The sequence below is a fragment of the Equus asinus genome, chromosome 12 (assembly GCF_041296235.1).
Source record: "Equus asinus isolate D_3611 breed Donkey chromosome 12, EquAss-T2T_v2, whole genome shotgun sequence".
NCBI classification, from domain to species: domain Eukaryota; kingdom Metazoa; phylum Chordata; class Mammalia; order Perissodactyla; family Equidae; genus Equus; species Equus asinus.
Window position 1 is genome coordinate 75,900,873 of NC_091801.1, and position 22,678 is coordinate 75,923,550.

Here is a 22,678-nt window from a genome sequence, read left to right on the forward strand (position 1 = left end):
AAACTGAACCCAAACAAGAATGTCCTGGCTCGCGTAAAGAATACTCCAGGGGAAATTCTAATTTCAGATGCACCATGAACAGGTCTCAAACAGAGACACTGGGAGCCAGTCTTTCTCTGTCTCTCCTCAGCTCGGCCTTATGCTGGTCCATTCTCAGAAGGGATTTCTCCTCGTAACCAGAAAAGGCTCCAGCTTATATCCTTCCAGGTTCAAATCCAACAACAAAGGAAAGTCCAGTTCCTTAATATCTGAATCAAAGTTCTGGGATAAAGTCTCATAGGTTCCAATAGGTCTAATTCGGGTCATATACCTATCCCTGAACCAGTCACTATGGGATACACCGACTGGCGAAGACAACATCACATACTTCAACCATAGAACATGTAATGGAATCAACTTCGCCCGAAAGATTTGGACTGAAATCGGAAAAAGCTTACATCTTCAAGAGAAATTGGAGATTTGTTGAAAATAGGGTAAATAAAGGCTGGACTGACAAAGCAACAGCATATGTTCACTAAAAATCCCTAAGCAAAGGTTACAGATTTAATGACATGAGTGACAATAGGTGTAGAGAAAAACATACAGTTTTAAGAATACAACTTGTGGTTAAATCTCACCTCTATCATATGTTTGTAAGGGTTAAACTGTAAGGTCTCCATGGTAGGCAGTACCAAGAGATATCTGAGATGTCGACCTCCTAATCTCTGGAACCTCTGAATGCATTACCATTGTAGCAAAGGAACTTGGTAGATGTGGTTAAGTGAAGGATCTTGAAATGGGGAGATTATCCTGGGTTATCTAGGTGGGCCCTATATTGTCACAAAAATTCTTATAAGAAGGAGACAAGGTGACTAATGTCAGAAAAGGAGATGTGACTTCGGAAGCAGAGGTTGGAGTGATATGCTTTGAAGATGAAGGAAGGAACTACCAGCCAAGGAATGTAGGCAGCCTCTAGAATCTGGAAGAGGCAAGGACATAATTTTCTCTGGAGCCTCCAGAAGGAGCACAGCCTGCCGACATCTTAATTTTAGCTTCGTAAGACTCATTTTGGGACATCCGAACTCTACAACCATAAGATAATACATTTGTGTTGGTTTAAGCCATTAAGACTGCGGTCATTTGTTACAGCAGTGATAGAAAATTTATACAATGGGAGAGGAAAGTCCTTGTACACAATAAGGTAGGACATACTTGTAAACAATTGTTATTTCAGCATCTTACTTTGAAAAGGCATCTTACTTTGAAAGGCATTATCATTTAGATCAAGTGACCTTGTATAAAAATGTGTGCTACGCAGAGCCACAGGAAACATAAGCAATTCTCAAACCATGCTTTCCTGCTAGAGCATCAAAATGAAAGGCTCACTATGCAATTAGCTCTCCATTAAATTCCTCTTCAAAGCGTTCCATGCGTGTGGCGGGAAGACCACCTTCTTCTCATCGTTTTGCCTACTTATTAAAAAGACAAATGTATGGAACACATCCAAGATCTACTAAATCACTGTGCAAATCTATCTCAGGTGTGATTGTGGGAGGCTGAGCAGTGGTCCCTAAAGACTGCCGGATACTAATCGCGAGAACCTGTGAATGCTACCTTAGGCAACAAAAGGGACTTTGCAGGTATGATTAGGTTAAGGGTCTTGTGATGGGGAGATTATCCTGGATTAGTGGAGTGGGCCTTAAACGTAATCACAGTGTCCTCTTAAGAGGGAGGCAGAGGGAGATTTTACTGCAGAAGAGGAGAAGGTGATATGATGATGGAAGCAAGAGACTGAAGTCCTCGGCTTTGCAGTTGGAGGCAGGGACCACATGCGGAGGAATACAGGCAGCCTCTAGAAGCTGAAAAAGGTAAGAAAACAATTCTCCCCTGAAGCCTCCAGAAGGAAAACAGTGCTGCCGACACTTTGATTTTAGATTTCTGACGTCCAGAAATGTAAAACAATAAATTTGTTTTGTTTTAAGCCACCAGTTTGCGGTAATTTGCTACGGCAGCTCCAGGAAGCTAACACAGTGTTCAACGAATGACATTCCTCCACGATTGCTCTTACTTTCTATATTTAATTTGCTCATGACTCTATTTATTTATTTGCATAATATTTTTTTTCAACCAAAAAATGCACTAAATATGGCGCCGGCCCCGTGGCCGAGTGGTTAAGTTCGCGAGCTCCACTGCGGCAGCTCAGGGTTGGGATCCTGGGCACGGACATGGCACTGCTCATCAGGCGACGTTGAGGCAGCGTCCCATAAGCCACAACTAGAAGGACCTGCAACTAAGATATACAACTATGTACCAGGGGGGATTTGGGGAGATAAAGCAGAAAAAAAAAAAAAAGGTTGGCCACAGTTGTTAGCTCAGGTGCCGATCTTTAAGAAAAAAAAAATGCACTAAATACAAATGACATAAAAAGTGATATTTTGACATTGCCGTTTGAAGGAAAGACAATTTTCTCCATGAAAGTTTCTAGACAGAGAATATCACATAGAAAAAAGTTGAATTCAAGCCATCTTTCCATTGGGAACATATACCAAGCAAGACAGACAGGGAGCATCTTCTACAACCCTCCAGTTGGTTGTGCAACCACATCATTTTTATGTGTTTCGAGGCATTCTGGTGTTTTCCCTTTATTTTGCCCTTAAGGGATTTTTTCTGTGTTACATCTTTATTTTAGCTGCCATTTAAGTGAAAGTTAATCGTGAGCCCCAAGAAGGTTGAAAACTTGGTAAAGAAAATGGTTCAAAAGAAGAATGTATGTTCAAAAGAATGGCCCTCTCTTGCCCACTTTCCATCAACCATCATCTGCTGTCACCACCTCCTATTGAGCCACTCGTTTGGGGAGCATGGTGAACTTTTTTTTACATTATATTTTACGTACAGACTGCATTTAGTTACTTTCAAGTTGGTATTGGTTATATAAACTTGCTTTCATGTTCAATTAAAGCGGTTCAGCAAAGGATAGGGGCATGTGGGCGGACCCAGGAGCCTGCATTGTTATAAACTCTGCATAGAATTCTCTAATGAAAATTAATGTTTGAGAACCACCGCCCTAGGGAATAATAGGGGAACATTTACCCAGGGCTTTGCTCTTGATCACATTTCCCAGTCCTTTCCTCTACAACTGCCAGTGTTTGCAAAGGAAAGGCAAATTAATATTATTTTCATGAGCTTATTACAATTATGAGGGCAAAACAGACTTTTTAAAAAAAAATCACATAACCGAATTAAAATGTTTTTTTTCTCAATTGTCCAGTTGCTCACTTCCTTCCAATAATGCGGTTGATTCCTAGTCAACTCCAAGTCAGACCATTTAGGAATATTCAGATTGAAGACAATCCTCAGAGGCTCTCCTAAATGGTTGTCAAACTTTGGCAAACCTAGATCAGAGAAAGGAGAAAAGAAATGCCTAATTCATCCACATACACAGGAAATGCAGTATCTAATCGCTGCACACACACACACACACACACACACAAAACTAGCTTGAATAATCATAACTAGGAAAGTGGGGCCTCAACTTAGAGTAACTTTTCTTTCCAGCACTTTCTCTGAAAGGCTACAGAGTTTTTTGCCCCAAATCCCAGTTGGGTACTTAGTGAACTACCATTTCATAGTGGTTTATCTCCCTATCTGTACCACTTCCTTTAGAACACAAATCTCCGTAGGATAACAAGTGGGTTTTCCCCATATTTCTACTCTTTAAAGTTTATTCACTCATTCACCAACTATACAAACATACCTGCATGTAAAAGTACAGAGAATTGGTATTACGCATTTTGTTACTATGAAGTCATAAGTGTGCAAAATGTACACTGCTGATGCTAACACATTATTGGCAACATGGGACACTTATGATGACCTTTATTTGAAAGGGACACTTGGGCCAGTGGTGAACAGTATAGACTGTCCTTGTGCTCACAGGCTTTAAATTTAAAAGAAGGTGGTTGAATACGTATTGCATCGTCATGTGAAAAGGGCTGTGACTTGAGGATTATAAAGTGCTTAGGAATAGGCACCCAGTCTAATTGAACCATGCACAGTGCAGAACTGACATGGGAGGGCTGCCCCATTATTGCTTTTCAACTGAATTCAGTGCTTGCCTTCCACTCCCTTAGGTTCTATCCTTGATTGTTGGAGGAGACTTATGAGTCATTCTTGACTCTTGATATTAATAACCATGTCTTTGACTTATTAGCTTCTGGATATGTTTATATATGAGGGAGAAGATTGCAAAATCTTTAATACATAAGCACAGAGCTCTTGGCTATAAAGGAAGTATTTTAAGAAATGGTGCAACAAATACATTTAATTTAACGAATATTCATGGCATATCTACTATTTTCGAGGCATTGAGATGGATACAAAAAAGAAGTCCATAGTCCTTGTTTTCACAGTTCTTAAATGCAAGAGTGTGTGGATGTGAGGCTGGATGTGCAGGAAACAGGAACAAATGGAAAGGAAGGAGAGAAGAACAAGTTAAAGTGTGCATACAAATAATCAAAGGAGAATATTATTCCATATGAGGCTGCAGAGGAGAGTGTGCAGGATAGAAATATCATCCTGGTCCTGATCTAATTCATTTTAGGAGAGAACAAACAAGGAGCTCAGAACAGTGGAGGTGGGGGGGGGGGTGGTGCCCTGAGAGCAAGACCTGATATAACCCCTGCAGTCAGATATTGGCATTCCAGAAAGCCTCCTTGCCCATACCCCCCACCCCTCCCAGTCTGGCAAAACTTCCCTCCTAGTGGTCCCATAGCTTTTGTGCTAACTCTCTACTTGCACCTACCATATTAAAATGCAACTTCACCTTATTCTCGTGTCTCTTCTTATGCCTTATTCTTGTTATTATTGTGTGTCTCTACAGACTGAAATCTCGAGGCCTTGGCATTGCACCCCTGGCAGCCAGCGACGGTGTCTGACCCTTGGTGGAGACTCTATAAATGTCTGCTGCATGGCACTGGGCATCCAGTGCAGCACAGATCACATCATACGTTCTCAATAAAGATTTGGTAGGTTAAGTGATGTTGCTTTAGAAATTGAGGTACCTCAATTGAAAAAAAAAATCAAGGGCTAAAGTTTTTACAAACCATCTTTAAAAGATTCTCACAGCTAATGTGCAAGAATTACCTGGAAAGGCTGTTAGAAATGAAGACTCCTCAGAAATTTAGATTCAGAAGATCTGGAATTGGGGGATAAGCTCCCCAGTTGATTCTAGAGCAGATGTCCCCATGCCACACTTTGAGAAACTCTGCCCTCATTACAGAGCTTCCTAAGAACGTTACCTGCCTTTCTCATTAATGGTACCTGTTCATCTTAAAACCCTAAAAGAAGGGATTTATACAATTCGCACCAACTGACAAATAATAATAATGTTTTCATTTCTAAAAGTTTGGTTACCAAATGGCTCTTTGGGTGAAAATCTTTTGTTCAGACATTATCAGTTAGCCCAGCTCTGACTAGTGTGATATCTCAGTGAATAAAGCTGAGCACATGTGCAAACCCATAGTTAACATAGGGTGAGGTACACTTCTAAGTCCCTGCACAGACCTAGAGAAGGACCTGCAGCTAGAGGGAAAGAAGTGGGTATCTTAGAACAGCTTTGAAAAGATGTCATTTTACGAGGACTAAAGAATAGGGATTTCTTGGGGTTGACCCGGTGGTGTAGTAGTTAAGTTTGCGCACTCTGCTTCAGTGGCCCAGGGTTCACTGGTTTGGGTGCAGACCTAGCACAGCTCAGTAAGCCATGCTGTGGCGGCAACCCACATATAAAATGGAGGAAGACTGGCACAGATGTTAGCTCAGGGCCAATCTTCTTCACAAAAAAAAAAAACAAAAAACCAAAGAATAGGGATTTCTTGGGTGACCGCAGGACCCAATTTTTCAACTATCAGGTTAAACAAAACTTAGCTATGTCCATGCCCACCCACAGAAACCTGGAATGCTGGGCAATTCAGAGAAGCATCACTCAATGTGTCAGCAAATCAATATTGGCTTGGAGTCCTAAACAAAATAAATCTTCCCTAAGCCCCACTGTGATTTCGGAATTCACACAAAGATTTCATAAATAAAACAACGCGGTGTGAAGAGCAAAGGCCGGTAAACTAATTTGAATTGTAGACCTCGGTCTCCAAGCCATGGGAGTTGGCCTCTGGCAGCCATATTGAAGTGAAGGTAATTAACACAATCCATCTTGCAATGAGATGGTGCTTTGCAGGCTGTTTGAAATTCCGTGAGCGTCTCACCCAGACCCCAGTAACTCTTTGAAATATGCTGAACCATGGCAGTCAGCACACAGGGGGATCGTTACGTGAGTGAGACACGGCAGAGAAATGACAGTTTGTAACTGAGACCACTTCATGGGCAGTTTGCCAGCTTTTTGGGAAATTATAAGATAAAGGTCTCGATATGAGGGCTTTCTAAAGTGCACTGCTATGAATCTATAAAAGCCCTTTAAACATTGTTTAAAAATTTTAAATTTATGTTCTTTCCTAAGTCCTGCTGCCTTAAAAATTAATTCTATTTTAATGTAAGGATTTAGGAGATAGGATGATAAGACTGTGAGGTTTTAACAGGAACAGAATGTATTCTTCAGGGCAAGCGGATCAGGACCTTTCCTGGATGTAGTCATTGCCATCTATTACTCAGCAGAAAACATTCTCGGATATCAGATTAGGCTCATCTTTGCTCAGATGATGATAACACTTACCGAGCACAAGCGGTGGCTTTGAAATAGCTGGTCAGGCGGAGAAACAATGATTTGACAACATCTTGGGCGAGAAAGAGAAAACATTTAAACATGACCAAAATTGGAATGAAATACAGGAAACGGAGCAGTAATTTGGGAAACAGTTACTCACAAGTAATAGTTATCATCAAAGGGCATGTGAAGACACTGGCTAATAGTCCTCCCAGAAACCATCTGAAACAAGAAGATTGCTCAAGTTTAGCAAACGAATTACGCATTTCTGTGAGATGTTCTTTTAGACGTTCTATAGACTTACAATTTAAAGATTTACTGTAAAACTACAGTAATAAAAATAGCGTGGTCTTGGCAAAAGGATAGACATATAGATCAACGGAAGAGAATCGAGAGCCCAGAGATAGACCCGTACCGATAGACTTAACCGATTTTTAACAGCGCTGCAAAAACAATTCGATGGAGAAATGATAGTCTTTTCAACAAATGGTCTTGAAACAATTGTATCTCCACATGTAAAAGAAGGCACCTCCACACATATGTCACAGCTTAATCAAAATCTAACTCAAAATGAGACACAGACTGAAATGTAAACCACGAAAGTGTCCTTCCAGAAAAACAGAGGAGAAAGTCTGTGTGCCCACTGCTTCACAACTGCCAAAAAAGTGTGTTAAAATTTTAGGGGTTTGCCAGTCATGATGGGTGATTGCTTCACTGGGTGGAATTTTTTTTTTTTTAAAAGGATAATGTCTTTATTGTTTTTATCGTCAAACTATGAATCACTGAAAGAAATTTCAAGTAAGTACAAAAGAGGAAGGAAAATATCATCCAAAAAGTCCCACCAGCCTAAAGCAGCTATTCTCAAAATCTGATGAATATCCTTCCAGACATCTCCTCATATGCATTCTTAAAACTTTTCCTGAATTGAGATTTAACAAATGTACAGTAAAGCGTGTAAAATGCACATCTGGTTTTTTACCCAAACCCCTGTAACCACTACCCAAATGAAAATATAGAATATTTCCAGCACTCTATAAGATTCCCTTTGTTGTCCCTTCCCACTTTTCCCCCCCAGAATTACCCACTATTTTTACATCTATAATAACTGACTAGTTTTGTCTTTCTTGAATTTTGTATGTATGTGCAGTCGTACAGAATCTTGTGTCTGTCGTCTTTCACTTACATAATTTCTAGGAGATTCAGCCATGCTGTTACCAATATCAATAATTCTTTGCTTAACCAGTTTTTCACTCAACTTTTTTATTTTACAATAACTTTAAATATAGAGAGAGGTTGCAAGAAATGGTACAGAGGGTTCTCATATACCCCTCATCCAGCATCCCCCATTATTAGCATCTTACGATACTGTGGTATATTTGCCATCATTAAGGAACCAACACTGGTGGATCACTATGACCTCAACTCCACACTTCATTTGGACTTCACAGTTTTTCCCTAATTTATCTGTGCTCCAGGATCCCGTCCAGGATGCCATGTGACATTTGGTCATGTCCCTTTAGGTTCATCTGGGCTGTGACAATTTCTCAGACTCTCCTGGGTTTTTGACCTTGGCAGTTTTGAGGAGTGCTGGTCAGACAATGTGTCGAGGGTCCCTCAGTTTGGGTTTTTCTCATGATTAGACTGGGGTTTGGAAGACCATAGAGGAGAAGTGGCATTCTCACCACATCGTATCAAGGGTACATGCTCTTGACATAACTTACCCCTGTTGATATTAACCTTGATCATCGGCCAGTTTTCTCGCCCGTAAAGTTACATTTTTTCCCTCTTTCCATTCACCACTTTTTGGAAGCAGGTTTCTGAATGCAGCTCACATTCAAGGGATGGGGAGTTAAGCTCCCTTTCTTAAGCGGGGAGTTTCTACAGAAATTAACCTAACAGGAACATTTCACTAATGGGCTTGTGAAATAAAGGGAAGCTTTCCATGGTCACCTAAGTTTGGGAAACGCTAAGTTAAACAAAGCCAGCCAAGTTTCCTCACTGCATTATTTCATGGGGCCTTTATTATGCTAACGTACATTATGATCCTCCAACTTGGGATTTATAATGTAGAATTTTGAAGATTTATTTTTAACCACAGTACCTCCCCTCCTTTTTGTTCTTTTGGTCCCATTGTGATCTCAAAATATTTCTCAAACCTCATAATTATCTGGGAAGTTTGTTTTAAAATACTGATTCTCACTAGATCGAAATTAGCATCTCCGGGGGTTGGAAGCAGGACTTCGTACTTAAAAACACAACTCCACCAAGTGAGGCGAGATATCTGGCCCTCTGGAGGGTCAATGAATATCGATGAGCCCCTGGCACTCCGCATACAGAAGTGAAGGAGATGCACAATGTGTCTCAGGGAGCTCACATTCTTGTAGGGAGAGATAGATCATTAACATTTAAACAAGTGAACATATAATAGGTCAGGTGGTGATGAGAGAGTGGCATGCTATTTATACATGGTTGTCAGGGAAGGGATCTCTGATGATGGGACATTTGAACAGATTCCAGAAAGAAGTAAGGGCACATGTGATGACGCTTTGGAGAACACTGTACTAGACAGAATAAACAGCTAGTGCAAAGACCCTGAGGAATGTGTGCACTTAGCAAGAAGGGACTTGATCACTGCCCTGGAGATTTGGGTGAGAAAAGAATAGGAAGGGCATGCTGGGCAGAGGGTAGAACAGAACGTGCCTATGATCAGGCAAGAGCATTATATGCTCTAAGATGCTGAGAGGGCTTCCCTGGAAGAGACACTTTATGTTAGGATATAAAAATGTAATGGGAAAGATGGAGTCCCAGTGGGGGCCATTGAACTCCAGGCAGGGGTTCTTAGACTATATCTGTACCAGGAAGCTGCTGAGGATTTGAACAAAGGATGAGACATGGTAAAATCCAATTTCTAGCAAGATCTACTGACTTTTGTGTGCCTCATGTGATGACGGGAAGAGAGAGGTGATAGATAAAGGGACACTTATCATGGACAGACAAATGAACAAATCTTAGCCACAGAGGCACCTAAAATGCTTTGTGGAAGAAGGCAAGGAAATCACGAATCAATTACAGCTTCATTCATTATGAAACAGCACCACATGAAAATAAAATCTGAATTACCTTGCACACGCAGAAATGATTAAGCATGCAACAAGCAGAATCACTTGAAAGGAAACCTCTTGCAACAAACTGGCTTCTAACAGGAAAAGTAAAAATCAATAAATTAGAAATCATCGCTGATTAAAGAATCTTGGAACAACAAAATCACACTAAAACTTCTCTTCTACACCCCCTCCCCCAAATTTTCAGATGTATGTCAACTCAAGCAATTCGTCATAAGTGACAAGATAAAATTGTCAAATGTACCGGACCATCCATTAGAAAATTTCTACAAATAATTAGCTTTTTCTATCATTAAAAAATAAATTAAAACATAGACAGTTTTGGGCTTCCTTTTACTTTAATGTTGGGGAAAGGCTTTGTAGAATTTATGCTAATGTCAGAAATCTAACTCTGATGATGATGATAATAATAATGATGCCTAAAATTTGTAAAGTGTCTTCTAATTCACAAATGGCTTTCACACATCAGTTCAGTTAATCAACACAACAACCTTGTGAGGTAGAAACCATTATCATGGTTCTGCGGATGAGAAGACCAAGACTGAGAGAAACTATGAAATTTGTCCAAGGTCACATAGTTACGAGGTGCCGGAGCCAAGATTTAAAACGCGCATCTAGCCAGAACATAACGTTTTGCCTGAAATGGGGCAGGGAAAAAAAATTGCAACTTTGCATACTGGGCGTCTCTAGAGAGAACCCTTTGGCCCTGGAAAACTCTTTGCTATCAGTAAAATATCATAGTTCTATTGAGCCACCATGGAAAAGACGGCAAATCCTCCAGCAGTTATAAACGTAAGACTTAAACCAACTGTGACCCTGAGTATCACCCCAGTCAGCTAAAAGAAATCAGAGCTGGTTTAAGGATTACCCCATAAAGATTTAAAGGAAAGTATAAATAGACCTCAACTTCATTTTTGCCAAATGCTTCAAAAGCTCAATTTTGCAACAGTAGTTTAAAACTTGGAATGACTTTGTGCTATGAATGTATTTATTTTTGCTATTTAGGGTATGAATGAAGATTGATTCAGCTAACAAGACCTACTTAGTCCAGAATGTGGGAGGAATACTGAAGATTGGCAACACAAAATATAGCAGTCATCAATGTCATCACTGCAGTGTACAGTATTTCATGTATACTGTGAATTAAAGAAGTTCTTGTGGGTTCAATTGAACACTCAACCATCCTTCTAAAGTGTGTTTCTATTCTTAGCCTTCTCCAGTTTCATGTGGAATTTGGAAAACATTTTTTCACAGAAACAAGTCTCGTTTGACAAGCTGCAAAGATCACTAGACTTGAATACTGAAGGATGACTGGGTTCAATTCAAGTTCTACAAAGATGAGTTGTGTGATTTTGGACAAGGTGTTCATCAATTCATTCCATCAGTAGCCATTTACTTAGTACCTATTTGGGTTCGCTCAAGTGTAACCTCTTTCAGGAAGCCTCCCCTGATTGCTTCACCGCCCTGTTGGCCCTTAGCTGCTCCCTCTCTGGACTCCCATTATACCTCATGCATGTCTCCATCAGCAATCTTTTCACACCGAGTTAAAATTGCTGTTTTATTTCCTGGTGTTTCTCCACTAGACTGCAGGCTCACGGAGAATAGTCAGCATCTATTTGCTGATCCTTGGTGGCACTGCTCCTATTTTCCTTGGGAAAACCACCTCTCCCCTTCTCTTTGTGCCTGGTTCAGGTGGACAGACTGACTTCCCTCCCAGCATTGGATCCACTCCAAGCCATCTGGAGCCTCACACACTTATTCACAAAGTGATTGTTTTTGTCATGTAAATGGGACCCTTCCAGAACCACTGAAACTGGGCCTCTTGTCATAACTCCTAAAGGCTATAATCTCTTTCTGTTGGACTGGAAACTGGGAAGTCGTAGGCACAGAGCCATCGAGAACCACCGTGGAGTAACACCCTTTTAAAGAGTAAAGCTGACACGGAACAGAAGAGGCAACAAAAGTAGAGGTGGACAGAAATCTGAAATCTATGCCTGGGATGTTCATGAATATGAACTAAGACATTTTGTTACTGATGAATCCATTTTGAGTTGGGTTTCCATCCGCTGGAACTGAAAATGCCTGACTGATAAGACGATGAGCATGCCTATATCCTTAGCACGTAGAACGTCACCTGGAACAGACTGAACACTCAAAACCTACGGGCGAAGTAGACAGAATAGAATCAGAGGGAGATCTTGTTCACCCTGGGCTTCATAGCCACGCAAAGAAGAGGGAAATAGTTCCAAAAGGGTTATATACAGAGTGCTAGGGAATCATGGGAATGTAAAGTGCTACCTTCACCAGCCAGAAGGGGGCAGAGAAGGCCCCACAGAGGTGGTCTTGTTTGATCTGGACCTTGAAGAAGGAGTCAGGGTCTTCCAGGCATAGCTGGTAGGTAACACATTCCAGAAACAGCAAAGAAAATGCACAAAGTCTCACTTGACCTGTCTAGACTCAAGCATTATTATCTGTAAAATGGAGACAACATCTTAACTGGAGCACCCCAGTCATGGAGCATCTGCCCTGTGCCAGGCACTACATGGGCAGTGTGGAACCCACAGTTGACTAAGACCTAGGGCCCAGCCTCCAGAAGCTGCTAGCCTGGTGGGCGAGATGCAGAAGTAAACATGCAACATGCAGTGCAGGAAATGAGAGAGGGGAACCCTGGGAGCTAGAGGAGCACAAAGAAGGGTCACTTAACACCACCTCCCCAGAAACACAGGCTGGGGTCCCTGCAGGAGGTGGCTGTGGAGGCTTAGTAGGTGTTGGTCACCTGGAAGCTGTCTCAACAATGAAAGCTGCTTTCTCTGTCATCCCGTCACCTGGAAATGGAACTGAAAAACCCTTTAGCATTGACCTAACAGCGGCACCGGAAACAACATGGAGTGGGGCCTATTGGTCTCTGGGAGGAGAAGAAGCCCTGGTCAGTGAAGTGAATAGTCATCATCTTGCAAAGACAAATAAAGAGAAGATATTAGTTTTCCATTTAACCTCAATCTTATGTAATCATAACCTTACGTTTTTTGAGTATTTAGCAGACATGACATACGGTGCTAAGTGCTCTTCATGAATAATTTTGGTCATTGCAAGGTAGGTACTATGATTATCTCCATTTACAGATGAAAATGTTAAGCTTTCGAGAGCTCGGTAAAATGCTTCTGAGTTCCAGCCAACAAGTGGGAGCTGGGCTTTGAGCCTTAACAAGCTGATGGCAGAGGCTTGATGCCACACTGTGCGCATCATGACTAATCTAATGTCAGCAAACTAGAGATTAGGGCATGTGCTTATTGATCTTATTTCAGATTTACTCCTGATGGGAAACACCAATACCCTTGTATCTTTTGACCTTTCCTTTCCAAGAGCATAATATTAAAGGATGTTTCTTTCTTCTTTTCTTTCTTTTTTTTTTCCTTCATATAGAACATATCACATACAGAGGTAGGTATGAAGAGTAAAATCACAGACGCTTGTGTGCACTACCCAGATTTAGTAAAGCTTAACATTTTGCCAAATGTCTTCAGAGTTTAAAAAAATAAATAAAACACTGAAAATCCAGTCCTTCTGATGCCTCTAAGGTGACACCCCAAAGGCAGTCACCTCCTCTGCGAATGCGTCTCATGGGTGCTGGGAGCACCCCTGCCCTCCCCTCCTCGCTCAGGTTGATACCAGTTCTTGAGGGTACGTTAGTCATCTCTGAGTCATGTTTGGGCCTGGAGAGGAAGAATTCCTCGGGTGTGGCGAAGATTTAAAACAAACAAACAAACCAAACTCACTTGAATGATTCAAAATGTTCCCTTGGAGATGTTCAGAAGCCACCAACTGGGACTGAAGGGACGAGTTGTGGGAGTTTTCTCTGGGAGTCTGAGATGTGACGTGGCCGGAAGAGGATGCTTTCACAGATTCTGCATTCGGCTTCTCTGACGCCCAGTCATCAATCAGAGAACAGTCCAAATCACCTCCTGGAAAAGCAAAAGCGTTCAGTGTGTGTGTGTGTGTGTGAGTGTGCAAGCACGCACATGTGTTGAGTGACTCTCAATGCATGGCAGCTAATGATCATACCAATAGTAACACTATTGGAGTAGGATGGGAGATGGGTCTCTAGATTAGACGGCATGTCAATTTGTCCTCAACCTCGAAGGTTGAAGAGGAAAAGGATCTTCAGTGCAGATGGGAGTAAAGGCCAGAGACATGAAGGTTTGGTGACGGAGGCTGATTCCCACGTGGTTAGAACAAAGCGGCCAAGGGAAGCCAAGTGGAACACGAAGTTGGAAAACTAGATTGAGGGAAGCTCGTGGAAGTTGTTGACTTCTGGGCTGGAGAGTTTGGAATTCATGCTGCCGGCAATGGAGGGATGGAATGTCTCTGAGTGAGGGTGGCACTGTATACACACTTCCGTGGCATTTTTGTGTAGATAAAATAATGTGTGGTTTTGGGAAATGATAAAATCCAGGTGGCCCTGAAAGAAATGATGAAATGGTAGCCTAAGATTCATGTAAGAAGGAGACAGGCTATCTTACCCCTCATCCCCAAGTGATGCTGAGGACTGTATGGATGGACTGGAAGGATGTGTGGTGGGTATATGAGCCTCTCACATTTATAAACATTATAGCAGAGCCACCTCCTTCTATTTCTAATTCACTCACTCATTCAGAAGACGTTTATTGAATGTGACTGTATCTTAGGAACTGACCCAGCTGCTAGGATATAATGGTGAATTAGACAGATGTTGTTTTTGTCCTCATGTGCCTTAGACTCTTGTGAGACATAGAAAATAGCTTGTAATAAGTGTCATGAAGGAAATTCTCCCTCTGGAAAATACATTGAAATGCTGGATAACATACAATAAACACTTTTTTCTAATTCTTTTTGTTCAAAGAGACTATTTCTTGCATATATGGTTTCAAGAATGCATGCCTATCTTATTGTATGAAGATTTATACATAAATATATTTTACTGGCCCTAAAATTAGCCTGACTTTCCCTCAAAACAAAATAATCAAGTTTGTTTAAAAAATATGTAACATCAAGTGTCAAACATGCTAAGATAACTCCCAGTAAGGATTGATGTCTTCAACGTGAAGTCACCAAGAGATGACATTTAATCTTTGATTCTTGATTTGAGTCAGAGATTAAGGGATACAAAACTCTCAAAGCCCAAGCTTCCTTGGAAAGGGTGAATGTGTTAAGAATGTCTTCCAATCAGAGGGAAAGCTAAGCATAGCACCTTTGGCTCAACTACTGGATGTCTTCCACTTGGTTCATCTGGCAGAACTATGTCTAGGATTCTCTTGGTTCTGTCTGTGGGGGATGTGTGATGTCCACTCAAGGCTCAACTTCACTCTGATGGCCTTGGGTAGGAATTTGAGGTCATTTAGAACTTAGTGACTTGGAAGCAAAGCCACTTAAAGAGAGTAGCTAAAAGTCATGCTATCGAATGTGCGTGTTTCCCAGCTGGTGTCTAAAAGACAGTACGAGTTCAACAAACATCATTTTAAATGCGCAGCTAAGCTCAAAATAAAAGGATATTCCCAAAGGCCAAGCCAGGGAAACCCAGAACCATAGGTATGAGCTATGGCTGGAGCTGCCCTGAGGAGTGAGAAAGAGACTTAGAAGTCATGGCAACCAGAGGGCCGTGATTTAAATGACTCTATAGACACAGAGAAAGGCCTTGGTCTCAAGAACAGCAGAGAATTGGAACTGAGTCCCTGCATGTAACAGGGGTTCAAAAAGCTAATTTTCCAATGAAAAACTAGTTTAAAAAAAATCTGTCCACTAGTTTAGGGAGAGGGCACAAAAGCTTATTCCTTCTAGCCTAGGCAGAGAATGGGAAGAAAATGTTTCTCTTGACATTTTATAAGTAAATGGGTTTTCAGTTCAAATTTACACTCATATGAGAAGTTAATGTTAAAAAACAGGGGCCAGCCCTTTGGCCGAGAGGTTAAGTTCATGCACTCTGCTTCAGCGGCCCAGGGTTTCACCAGTTCAGATCCTGGGCTCGGACATGGCACTGTTCATCAGGTCACACTGAGGTGGCGTCCCACATGCCACAGCTAGAAGGACCCACAGCTAAAATTATACAACTATGTACCAGGGGGCTTCAGGGAGAAAAAGGAAAAATAAATAAACAGCCTCAAGCTGGTACTAGCCCTGTAATGTCTGCCAGGAGCCAATGTAAAAGCTTTCAACTTGAGCTGCACAGATTCCCTCAGCTAAAGCAGATGGGAGATGAGCTCACACTCCAAAATCACAAAACACACGGGGAGATAACCTCCTATGGGTAAGGAACATAAGGATGGTGCTGCAGAAGGGCGTGAACCTGGGTTGGGAGATGAGTAAGGTAGCCGTGAGGTTAATGCCTGATTTAAGCATTGAGAAGTGGGCATGATGTCCGGGGAAATTGGCCCAATTTATTTTACCCTGGGGAAGCTCTGAAGGGGGCCTATAAAATTTGGTCATTTTTTCCTCCCATAATATCTCCTTATTTTTGCTTCTTATCTAAATAGGATGATATATTTATGGTCCACATGAATCTTGGCTTCATGACAAAGGAAACACTCAAATCAACTAAGCAAACACTTACTGAACCCATAAATTGTAGGACACTCAGATAGATGGGAGGAATACAGGGAGAATAAGACATAGGCACTGACCCCAAGGAGGTTGTAATCCTAGGGATGTGTGAGTGTGTGTGTGAGTGTGTGTGTGTGTGCGCGTGCTGGTGGGGACAGTGAGAGAGGCATTGGTCATGGGTAGGAGATACATGTAAACAGATGATATCATTTGTTAAAAAGAAACAAAATGCGGTTCGGTGGAAACTTCAGGGACTTGGGCTTCAGAAAGAACCTAACGTGAATTTTAACAAGGGTAATATAAGGCAATCCTTAATTTTCCTGACCCTGAGTTTCCTCATCTGTAAAACAGAACAATAGCTTCTGCCTTTCACAGTTGCGATAATTGAATGAGATAAGAATAAATGTAGACATTCTGAGATATAGTATAAATGGAGGGAATTGAAGCTTCTATCATCGACAGTTAGACACCGTCCCTAGTTACAGACCAAAGGGGATGGTCAACTCCACAATGGAGATGAGAGTGTGCTGGTCAATCATCAATGGATGTTTCAAGGTAGAAGAGAGTCTTAAAAATTTATCATCATAGAAAACGATGAGTTTATTACTCGATCTTGGAAAAGAGAGTTTTGAACTGGCTATCTAGGAAATTGCTCTACAGTGAAGGGACTCCTTGACCCCTACCCAGACATTTCCAAGCACAGGGGTTATCACATATGGCTGCTTTATTTCCCTGACTTCACTACATGACAATGTCTCTCTAGAAGAAAGTGCCCTGGAGGAGGGAAAAGAGTGTGGCCTCTGCCACCCGCCCCGTTGCAGAACTGAATACACACAGCAAGAGGGTCTCCAGGAAAGACCAACTTAAAGTGTGGGGGGGAATATCCACAGCTCCTAAGGAGAGTTTAGAGACAGGGACAAAAGAAGAGCAGGGGAGAAGAAATGAGGAATCAAGGAGATTATTTTCACTGTGTGGTAGAAACTTCAAGAGGAACAAGGAGGAGTTTGAGCGGCCATAGTTAAAGACCAGAAAGGCTTTCTCTGCTTTGACCGCTGTCATGAGATATCTGGAGCTAAGAGCAACTAAGGAAAGATAATAGCTAAGAGGAAAGACTGAGGCAGCCCCCAAGTGAATCCCCAGAGAGAGCACTAAGGCAGAGGAGTTTGGGAAGGGGAGCAAGGGTAGAGGAGAAGGCACAAGCTTCAAGGGCGCGGGGCAGGCAGATCTACTTATGTGTTCAACGCAGGGTTATTGTGTAACTGCACACATCACACTGTATGGGAGCTGGGAGCAGGGTGTCAAGGTAGATACTGCTGTGCCCTACTCATGGGCTGGAGTGGGACAGACATCCATGCCAACAATTAGCATGCAACGAGATCATTGGTACAGTGAAGGCTAGCAGACGGTATCAGTGGGAGTCTAGGAGAGAGTGTCTGAGTCTGTCTGGGGAATCCGGGGAGGCTGCACAGATGAGGCATTGCTTAAGTGGAAACTTGATGACAGACAGCAGGAAGAGGGCAGGTCAGGCAGAGACAGACAAAGGAGGAGGAGGAAGAGGAAGTGGAAGAAAAGGAGAAGGAGGGTGAAGGGAGGGGATGGAGGAGAAAGTAGAAGAAGGAAGAGGAGAAGGAGGAGGAAGAAGAGAGAGAGAAAGAAGGGAGAGGAGAAGAGGAGAAGAAGGGAAGACATCAACCTGTGGGAGAACATGGTGGGCTCCCGGAAGTCAGTTCTCCAATGTGGCCAGACAGGAGCATGTGAGTGTGGGCTGTCCTGGGAGATGCTTCTGGCTGGATCCTAAGCAGGGGTCAAATCATGAAGGGTTTCATGGGTCACAGTGGGGAGCTAAGATTTATTCTGCAGACAACTTGGAGCAGGAGTGTAACATGAGAAGCTTTGCATGGTGAAATGCTTACTCAGCAGTGAGAGACTAGAAAGATTCTCAGCCCTGTTCCAGGAGCTGAGCATGGGTGTGGACACTGAGGGTCCCCATATATCAACGCTGCTTAACTGGAGGTAACCTCTCTCTCCAGGGGAATGTCTGGAGACACTCCTGGTTGTCACCACTTGGGCAGGGGAGGAGGGAAAGAGTGTGACTGGCATCCAGTGAACAGAGCCCAGGGATGTTGCCAAGCATCCTATAATGCACAGGATATGCCTGGATACTGAGCCACTGAACTGGTGCCTCTGGACGTGGGAATTCCTGCCAACCCTGGAGGCTCCCTCTCACCATTCCACCCACAACCTGCGGCCTCTCGACAAAGCAGTCTGCAGAAGCATCTCCGCTGGTTGCCATAGAAAGAGGAAGCAGCAGGAAGTGAGACAGGCAGACCATCCCGTGACGCCCACGCTGCAGACGAGGCCTGGACCTTGTTCATTGCAGCACTGTTCACAATAGCCAAGCTATAGAAACAGCCCAAGTGTTCATCTATAAACGAATGAACACTGTCAAGAAAATCCTGCCTTTTACGACATGAATGAACCTGGAAGACGTGCTAATAAGTGAAATAAGCCAGACACAGAAGGACAAATACTGCATGATTCCACTCACGCGAGGTATCTAAAACCATCACACTCAGAGAAGCAGAGAATAAAATGGTAGTTTCCGGGGGCTGGGGAGGGAGAAATGGGGAATTGTTCAATGAGTATGGAGTTTCAGTTATGCTAGATGAGTAAGTTCTAGAGATCTGGCTGTAATTAACAATATGGTATTTTATGCACTTCAAAATTTGTTAAGAGGCTAGAGCTCATGTTAAGTTTTCTTGGAAAAAAGACCCAAACAAATCACAAAGGGACACAGGCATCTCTGGGAGGTATTGGATATGTCTATTACTTTGATTGTGGCGATGGTATCATGGGTGTTTGAGTGTGACCAAACTCAAATTGTACACATTAAATATGTGCAATTCTTTGTCTATCAACTACATCTCAATTAACCTTTTTTTTTTTTTTTTTTAAAGGAGGCTATATGGTCAAATTAACATGGAAGTGAGAAAGAGCTGGGAACTTTCATGGCTGATTACGAATTCATGAGTGGTACTTAACGAAGATCTGGGGAGATGGGGATGAGCCTGTGACAACAGTAAAAATATTCCTGTGCTGTCGCCCAGGGCCGTCCTGTTGAACATACAGCTCTGCCACTGAGAGTTGGATGAAATAAAAAATGCACCCTGGGTGGAATACTGGAAATATTACGCAGCATTTTCTAGAAGAAGAGGTGGCATTAAAGAGAGAAACCACAAAAAATCTTAACATTAAAAAATGATCAAGGATTTGTCTCTGAAAAGATAAGATTTGCCCCGAATTCACACTTTCCCTAACCGACATTTAATTTTTTTTCTCCAATCTTAATAGTAAATGGAAGGATCGTAATGCAGAAAACATTTCAGCAGAGAGCTCTTTGATATTATATTCAAAGATATTAATTGCATTCTGTTTCTCGGTTTATTTAAATTCAATGTAGTTTACTTCTGTTTTAAAGGGATGAATCTATTTCTTCCAAGCATATTTGCATATCCTTGCATGTAAAGCAGGCATTATTGCTCGCTATAGAGGAAAATACAAAGCCATATACAGATGTTGCCATCAAAGATCTTGTCTTGCCTGGGGTCATCTTGCCTTTCCTGGGGCTGGCAGAAATAGAGCGGGAAGTCCTGTTTCGTCCTCCCTCCAGGAATCCTCCACCCTCTTTCAATATGACTCACCGGGCTCTGGGAATGCATCCCAAATTGCAGTATTGGGGTCTGGGGAGCTGCAAACTGCCATGGTGAAAGAATGAATTGCGACTAATGAGGCAAGGTGTCTCGAAACAGCTGCGGAAGGGGTGAACTAAGGATAAGCAAAATAGGCAACAACAACAAAAATCCTTTTCAGCCAGAAAAATAAAGCAAGAGAAAATCAGGGGAAGTAAGTTTTGATTGCCTCCATTGCCCAGAAAGAAAACAGCCAAATGATTTAGTTTTGAATTCTTCTTGAGTCTTCTAACGAGGCGACATTTCCAGAGAAAAAATAAATTGCTGATAAAAATCACGGGGCTTTGGGTAAATCTGGAAAACAAGAAGCCTGGGGAAGATTTGATTACAGTTGACAGCAGGGACGAGAGATTTCAAAGTCCTGCGTGCACCCCGGTTGGCTAATTACCGATTTTGGAGGGGGGAGGTTTGATTTGTTATATTTAGAAGATATTTGGAAACCATGAGAATTTTAACAAGATAGCTTATGCATGTGCAGCACTGCTGCGGTCCAATTGCTTTCAAATTGTTTGGACATATTTCGAAGAGGCAGCTATGAGAAAACTCGATGTTAATTTCCAAATATGTGAAACACTGCCTTTAGAACAGTGATTTCCACACTTGAGTCGCCCAAGCGTCATTTTCCTGATTCTTTCTGTATCCTAGAGCCTGCTTACTCTTAGCCACTTAATATTTTCTTCATGTTGTTTCATTTTAGTCTTTTACTTTAAAAGAAACTTTCTATCAATCATTTAAATGCCTTAAAGAGAAAGTAAATGTAAAAATAAGTACAATGAAAATGAGACTATTTAATTTGCGGTAAATACTGTGTGTAGCAGAAAGCTCTGAGCCTGTTAAAAGAATGTGTTAAAACAAAAGAGGGGCTGGCCCGGTGGAGCAGTGGTTAAGTTCACACGTTCCGCTTCTCCGTGGCCCTGGGTTTGCTGGTTCGGATCCCGGGTGTGGACATAGCCCCGCTTGGCAAAAGCCATACTGTGGTAGGCGTCCCACATATAAAGTAGAGGAACATGGGCATGGATGTTAGCTCAGGGCCAGTCTCCCTGCGCAAAAAAAGAGGAGGATTGGCAGTAGTTAGGTCAGGGCTAATTTTCTTAAAAAAAAACAAAAAAGAAAGAGGAAAAGAAAAAACAAAAGAGAGAGTAGCAGGAGTTGGAGAGACTTAAAGCGACCACAGTTCTAAATGAGTCTTTCTTGGTTTTGTCAGGACTGTGAGAGTTGGAAGAGGAGTCACAGCTTCTTTCTCACCGAATGAGATTCAGTGTCCATTACTGCAGCGGCCTAGAGGCAGCGGTTGCCCCACGCCACACTTTGGGAAACATTGCTTTAGAACAGAGAAGAGACTTGCCCCTTGCGTTCCAGAAAGCCAGCCTAGAACCAAGAGATGTAAACTTTCCAAAGGCACATGATCGGTCAGCCTAAGCAGCCGCTTCTGCAGCGGCGGTACCAATGGGAGGAAGAGGCCACCTGAAGAAGTCATGAGAGTCCAATGTAGGTAAATCCATGGGGACCCAGAGTAGACGACTGGCTGTAGGGGCCCGGGGAAAGAGGGCAGGAAATGGGGGGTGCCTGATAATGAGTATGGGTTTCTCTTTGGGGCGATGGAAATGCTCTGGAGTTAGAAAGCGGTCATGGTTTCACAACCGACCTTGTAACGACACTAAAGCAATCACTGAACTGTCCATGTTAAATTTTATGATAGGCGAATTATATCTCAATTAAAAAGTAATGTGTACTCTTTATTACTGTAGAGATTTGTGCCAACCTGTCAGGGATGTTGAGAGTGAGTGAGATCACCCCTACTTGCCTTCTGATTGAAGATTTCATACATAACTTACCCCCAGAGATTTCTTTAAGGCTGCAGGATACTTGACCTATTTATCAGGCTGGACACCATTAGTCATTTCTTTATATGCTTCTTTCAGGACAACATGCTGGTTCCCAATCTAAGAAGTTTTTCCCAAAGAGCCTCGCCTGAGTGTAGCATAGGGAGTACATGCTCAAGACTCTCGGGTTTGAATCCAGGCTATGCTGCTTAATAGTTGTGTAGCCCCACAGAAACATCTAATCTGCCTTAGTTTGCCCCTCTGTAAAATGGGATAAGAATGATATACCCTCCGTGTTGTTGCAAATGACAGGATTTCCTTCTTTTCTAAGGCTGAATAATGTTCCATTGTATGCATATACCAGTCTCTTAACCCATTCACCCATTGATGGACGTTTAGGTTGTTTCCATATCTTGCCTACTGTGAATAACACTGCCATGAACTTGGGAGTGCAGATGTCTCTTTGAGATCCTGATTTCAACTCCTTTGAATATATACCGGGAAGTGCAATTGCTGGATCATACGGGAGTTCTATTTTTGATTTTTTAAGGAACGTCTACACTGTTTTCCATAATGGCTGCACCAGTTTACATCCTCACAAAGAGTATACAAGGGTTCCTTTTTCTCCACATCCTTGCCCACACGGATGAACCTGAAGGCCTTTGAAATAAGCCGGCCACAGAAGGGGAACTGCTGCAAGATTTCAGTAGTACAAGTTTC

General features: G+C 42.2%; 1 protein-coding gene across 4 annotated transcripts in view; it reads right to left on the reverse strand.

Annotated features, from left to right (window-relative positions):
* Positions 1-2,328: 2,328 nt before the first annotated feature.
* Positions 2,329-22,678, reverse strand: part of TMEM71 (transmembrane protein 71) — a 31,464-nt gene continuing 11,114 nt past the window's right edge. For all 4 annotated transcript variants that reach the window (XM_070481615.1, XM_014831330.3, XM_070481614.1 and 1 more), the window contains exons 6-10: positions 13,590-13,775; positions 9,812-9,887; positions 6,852-6,913; positions 6,701-6,761; positions 2,329-3,371 (exon numbers count right to left, since the gene is read on the reverse strand). In XM_070481615.1, coding sequence (XP_070337716.1) covers positions 3,356-3,371; positions 6,701-6,761; positions 6,852-6,913; positions 9,812-9,887; positions 13,590-13,775 — 401 coding nt within the window. In that variant the 3' untranslated portion in view covers positions 2,329-3,355. The remainder of the gene's footprint in view (positions 3,372-6,700; positions 6,762-6,851; positions 6,914-9,811; positions 9,888-13,589; positions 13,776-22,678) is intronic.